At 45.2% G+C, this 6,000-nt stretch overlaps 1 protein-coding gene across 1 annotated transcript in view; it reads right to left on the bottom strand.

Moving 5' to 3' along the window:
- Positions 1 to 6,000, bottom strand: part of ITGAL (integrin subunit alpha L) — a 43,768-nt gene that overhangs the window by 28,680 nt on the left and 9,088 nt on the right. Inside the window, exons 8-11 of the mRNA XM_004386768.2 lie at positions 4,980 to 5,112; positions 4,672 to 4,822; positions 1,716 to 1,789; positions 1,471 to 1,603 (exon numbers count right to left, since the gene is read on the bottom strand). Coding sequence (XP_004386825.1) covers positions 1,471 to 1,603; positions 1,716 to 1,789; positions 4,672 to 4,822; positions 4,980 to 5,112 — 491 coding nt within the window. The remainder of the gene's footprint in view (positions 1 to 1,470; positions 1,604 to 1,715; positions 1,790 to 4,671; positions 4,823 to 4,979; positions 5,113 to 6,000) is intronic.

Here is a 6,000-nt window from a genome sequence, read left to right as displayed (position 1 = left end):
GTGGTTGGAACCTACCAGCTGCTCCAAGGGAGAAAGATGTGGCAGTCTGCTTCCGTAAAGATTTATAGCCTTGGAAATCCCACGGGGCAGTTCTCCTCTGCCCTATAGGGTTCCTATGGCTCAGAATTGACTCGATGGCAGTGGGTTTGGTTTTTTTGGGTATAATATACATTATATATTATAATATAGTGGGGTGCCTAACTAGATATTAAACTAGAGTTTTTTCCACTTCGTATGTGAGCCATGTTGCCAGCTATGTATAGTATACTCCAAAACAGAAAACCCCTTTGAAGGCAGTAAGCGTAATGGGTAATTGCATAGGCTCTGGGCTAGAATACCTGGGCTCCACCTATTAGTGGACCTGTAGGTGGACCCTGGGGACGTTACTTAAAGTCTCCTCGGCTCTGTGTCTTCATGCATAAAATAGACATAATAAAAATCCTTCCTTACAGGGTTGTTGAAAGGATAAAACAAGATGGAATATTTTAGTAATGTAAAGTGCTTAAAACAGTTCCTGGCACACAATATTTATTCAGTAAAGAAAGTTAAAAAAAAAAAAAAAGTAAAGAAAGAAACAAATCACTTAGGGTAGCCCTCCTTAGAAGGGTGGATGCAAGATGAGCAGTATCAATCTTCTCGGGGAAAGAATTTAGTAAGATGTTTGTGTTCTGCGAGTTTAACAAAGGAGTGATCGCATCCCAGTACAGTGGTCAGAATGAGGCAGGGTGGAATGAGGGGTGGTTCTTGATCCATGAGAAAGGAGAACCTGGAAGCAGTCCTATCTGGGTGCTCTTGGAGCCAGCTTGTACCTTGGGATGGGCTGACGACATGAATGTAAGCTCAGATAGCTACAACCTCAGAGCACAAGAGTGAGGCCTCTCTGCCACCTGAGCCTGGTGTCACCTTGGGTGGACAAGCATCCGCAGGACAAGACTTCAACAATGCCATCACGAGGCAGAGAAAAGCAAGAGCAACTGTGGATTGACCAGATTCTCATTTCCTTTATGCTTGGCATCAAAGGAACTTTTGAAACTGAATGAACCTCTGGAGTTCTTGGATAATTCAAGAGGATGAAGCCTCAAGAAAGAGCTACTGGTTCTCCTAATAATAAGGCAGGTGAGCGCTCAAGTGATTAATTGGAAAAATTAAAAATGTTATACCAGTACTAGTATGTCAGAGTAGAACTGTGCTCCACAGGGTTTTCAGTGACTGATTTTTTGCAAGTAGATCGCCAGGCCTTTCTTCCGAGGTGCCTCTGGGTGGATTCAAACCTCCAGTCTTTCAGTGAGCAGCTGAGAGCGTTAACCATTTGCACCACCCAGGGATTCCCCAAAAAAAGATGTTATAACCGTATTTGAACTCTAAGTTTTTCATGCTGAGTTGCTCAATTGCTTTCATCATTATTTTGAAAGCTAGTGGGAGCGACTCCGCCCTCTCAAAACCAAAAGTACTTGGCAGAAAAGTACTCACCCAAGTATCCTTCTTTTGCTTCCTGTGTCAGTGGCTCATTCCCAACAAATGTGTCATCCTGCAGGTCTGCCTTCAGGTCTAGAAAGCCCCCAGCCCAGTCCTTGGCTCCAACTGACCCCACGACTACATGGTCCTGCCCAGAGAAGGTGAGCAGGGGTCAGCCATCCTTCTGGAGTGGGCTGCATGCCCACAACACACTCCTCAGCTGCTGCCCCCCGGCCCGCTGCTTCCGTTCCACCACTCACCCCGCTGAGGTCAGCACTGATCCCGCTGGAGGACAGCTCCATGTTGAAGGACGTCAGGTTCTGTTTGCTTGTGCCTGAGGACAAGTAGAGGAGAACAGGGCCGAGACCCAAGGGGCAGTAAAAATAGTGATACTCGTGAAGGGACCAGAAAGAAGGATAGCACTTCCTTTTGGGCCAGAGGAAAGAGCATGAGCTTTAGAGTTGAACAGACCTGGGCAGTGACTTAACCCTCAGTCAACTTTCTCATGTAAAACTCCATGAGTCCCTGAACCACCTCAGCGTGTCTAAAATGCAGCTCTGGATTTCTGCTCCTACTAAGGCTTCCCCACTTCAGAGAATGGCACCATCACCCACCTAGCAAATCAGGCTAAAAACCAAGGGATCAGCCTTGCTTCTTCCTTTTATCTCTATTCTGTCTCTAACCTATTACCAAATCCTGCTGCTTCTACCTCCAGAATATATCCGTCCCCTTCTCTGAATAATGCGTACTGGCACCACACTGGTCCAAGGCATCCTCATCTCTTGCTTAACTAATGCGATAGCTCACTAATTTGGTCTCTGATTCCGTTCTTCTCCTTTCCATGGTTTTCTCCACAGAGCAAGCAAGAGTAACCTTTTTCAAAAATGTGTATCAGATAACCTTTCTCCCTTTCTTAAAAACTTCATTACTAGACAGCCCCATAAAACAAAATGAACTAATGGGGCACAACATCCCAGGGACAAAGACTAGAAGGCAAGAGCAGACAGGAGAGCTGGTAATAGGGAACCCAAGGTCGAGAAGGGAGAGTGTTGACATGTCGTGGGGTTGTTAACCAATGTCATAAAACAGTATGTGTACTGTTTACTGAGAAACTATTTGTTCTGTAAACCTTCATCTAAAGTACAATAAAAAAAATTTAAAAAAAAAACTTCATTACTTCCTGCTGCTCTTTGGACTTAAATCTAAACTTCTTATGAGGGCCTGGAAATCTCCCACCTTCTCTCCCGCCTTCTCTCTCCCTTAGTTACTACACTGACCTTTTTAATTCTGTCAACATGCCCAGCCCTTTCCCACCTCCTAGACTTTGAACTTGCACTTCTCTCTGTCCTTTGCCCGTATTGTTCACATGGCTATTTGTTTCTCATCTTTCATGTCTCAGCTCAAAAGTCACCTCAGAGAGATCTTCTTTGAAAAGCCTATCTGAAGTGGTCTCTCCCGGTTAAATCTATCTTATTACATTATTCATTTTCTTTATAGGACGCGTCACAATCTTTAATTATCATGTTTGTTTACTTGTTTACCAGCTTTCTCTATCTAACTTGAACATGAGCGCTACTTTGGCAAAATCCCCATGAGTCTTAGTCACAGTGCCTGATACACGGTTGTTGCAAGCATGAATTAATAAAACGAAAATACCACCAGACTTACAAGGATGCTGAGAAGATTGAGTTAAGTAATATAAAGTACCTGTTACATGTAGGAGCCCTGGTGGTGCAGTGGTTAAGAGACTGGCTGCTAACCAAAAGGCCAGTAGTTCAAATCTACCAGCTACTCCTTGGAAACCCTGTGGGGTAGCTCTATTCTGTCCTATACGGTCAGTATGAGTTGAAATCAACTCGATGGCAATGAGTTTTTTTTGGTTATATGTAATCTTCCAAGAAATTTAGCAATTAATTATGATGACTTGCTCATTCGTTGAATAAATATCTAGAGTAACCAAATATTTGGTGCCAGCAATACAATGGTGAAAAAGTACACACGATCCTTGCCATGACAGTCCTCATAATTTAGTGTGGGAGACAGATATTGAGTAGATAACACAGCACGGTATAACAGGGCTCTGATAGAGAACATATGGTGGGTTCAGCAACACCCATGGGAAGAAGCATCTAACCCAAACTCGGGAGATCAGCAAGAACTTATTAAAGGAAAGGACATCTAAACTAAGATCTGGAGGATGAGTAAGAGCTGGCCAGGTCAGGGTAAGGGATAAGGGCTAGAGATAAGAGCTACCATTTATAGAGAGCCTACAATACACCAAACATTTTGCTCAGTAATTAAACCCTAATCAACTCTGTGAGATTGGTAGTATTGTCCTCATTTAACAGAGACATACAGTGAGGCTCCGAGAGGGAAAGTGACCTAGTTAAGGTCACTCAGCAAGTCAGAAGCGGAGTGGATTCTTGAGCATGTCTGCCTGTTTCAATTATATGTACCACATTTATTCTTCAACTAAACTGAACATTAAAGCTGTGTCCTATCAAAGGAGACTTGCCCGTGGGAATCACGTCTCTTTTAGCAGACTAGGCTTCCTGGGGAAATCCCCCCCGCCCCCATAGCCAGCTCTCCACCTGGTGACTACAATAACCAAATCAAACCAAACCCATTGCTGTAGAGTCAATTTTGACTCATAGCAACCCAGCAGGACAGAGTAGAACTGCCCCACAGGGTTTCCAACGAGCGGCTGGTAGACTCAAACTGCCAAACTTTTGGTTAGCAGCCAAGCTCTGAACCATTATGCCACCAGGGCTCCAACTACCTTCCCTTATTCTGGGCCAAGGAAGAGAGCCTGTGGGCTCCTCACGCTGGGCCCCTGTTTGCTTGCCAACATCTTAAGTAATTTGGAGCTAGGATGAGTGAAATGAGAGAGTTGAGTGAGGGTAGGAAGGAATTATAGTCATTCTGCAGGGCTCAGGTGACACCAGCAAGATAAAGGTCAGTCCTGGGCCCTACCCTGGATCAAACTAGGCTCCAAAATGAAGACGGAATTTTGGAGGGAAAGATCAGAGGCCACTTTTAGCACCCTTGCCTAAATTCCTTCTAGAGGCTTTTCTCAGAAGAACTCTGATACTCAGATACACACTGTCAGATACTCAGTAAGTGCTCGTTATTATTCACTGTGTCTCCAGTACGATGACCCAGGGAAGTCTCTGTACACAATCTCCCAAACATTCCCTCCCAGTGTCTGTCACTCACCCTCAATGTCGTAGATCTTCTTTTGCAGCTCAGTGAATAGATCTTTAAGCTTCTCAAATGTGTCCAGAATCTTTACGAACTCGTTGATGGGTTTTGAGGCAAATTTGTGGAGTGCCTCCTGACTTCCTTTTGTCTGAAAATGCTTCCCAATCTGTGAGGGAGTGAAGAGCTGGCATCCCCAGAATCCCAGACCAGTTTTCTATTATTTTCACAACTCCCGGCTTCCCAGCAGAAAGGGGAATGGGATTCAGGAAGAGGAGAGGGAGAAATGAGACTTAAGAAGAAGCCAGGAGCCTAGGGGTCCATACCCCAATGATGTAGCGGATGATGTCTTTGGCCACGTCAATGCTGCCAGTGTCAGAGGCTTCCCCGTCTGTGATGATGATGAGCACTTTTGTGGCATCTGGCCTGGCCCCCATATCCTGTCGGAACACCTCTGTTCTGTGTTCAAGAAGGAGGGAAGTGAGAGACTCCTCCCATACCTGGGCCTTCCCCCTCCCACCTCATCCCCCCTCCTACCAGTGCTCTTAATCAGGTCATTGCCCCCTCATTATGCAAAAGCCCTTCTCATATTTCCCAGCTAGATATTCCAAACCTTCAATGTTCTCCTTGGAACCTTCCACCTCATCTTTGCTGCCACACCTCTCCTTCTAGACCAGTGGTCTTCAAACTGTATTCTAGTTAGTTCAAAAGTTATCTCAGGGGTCCATGAGCAGTAAGATGAGGCTTTGTGAGGGGTGACGCCAGGCTCTCTCCACTTCAATCACATAGTGACTATTCTTTAATCAGTGTTAATCCGTTAGATATGTTGTTGAGGTTTCAATGAAAAAAAAAAAAAAAACAGAGTTCCCGGCCAAAAAACACTGAAAAGCCACTCTTCCAGAGCAAGCTCATACAGTGTCTCCTTTGCCTCCTCTGCCTTCCCTACCATCCCCAGGCTGCCCAAAGATCACAGCTACAGTACTTACCCTGGGAACTATAATGGCTTGTTTCTGTCTCAGTTTTCCCCCTAAACCCTGAGTTCCTCAAGGAAAGGACCATGTTTGATTTGCTGACTCCTGGCAGAGTAGGTGCTCATGCATGTGAAATAAAGGGAAGGGAGGACTGAACACTGGACAGGCTAAGGCTCAAAAATCCTACCCTGCCACAGCCTCCTTCTGAAGTCAGTTGGGTGAACATGTGACCCTTCCCTCTCCACCGCCATAGATAACCAGAGATGGACAATTAATCAAAGAGCAGCCAATCCACATCCCATGCCTTATAATATGGCCTGACTTGGTAGCAGAAGCTGAAAAAGCACACGATGAGGCTGGAGATGCCACTGTGGGA

The sequence above is a fragment of the Trichechus manatus genome, unplaced genomic scaffold (genome assembly GCF_000243295.1).
Source record: "Trichechus manatus latirostris isolate Lorelei unplaced genomic scaffold, TriManLat1.0 scaffold00170, whole genome shotgun sequence".
NCBI classification, from domain to species: domain Eukaryota; kingdom Metazoa; phylum Chordata; class Mammalia; order Sirenia; family Trichechidae; genus Trichechus; species Trichechus manatus.
The sequence above is the reverse complement of the archived record's forward strand: the minus strand, read 5'-3'. Positions and strand labels throughout refer to the sequence as shown.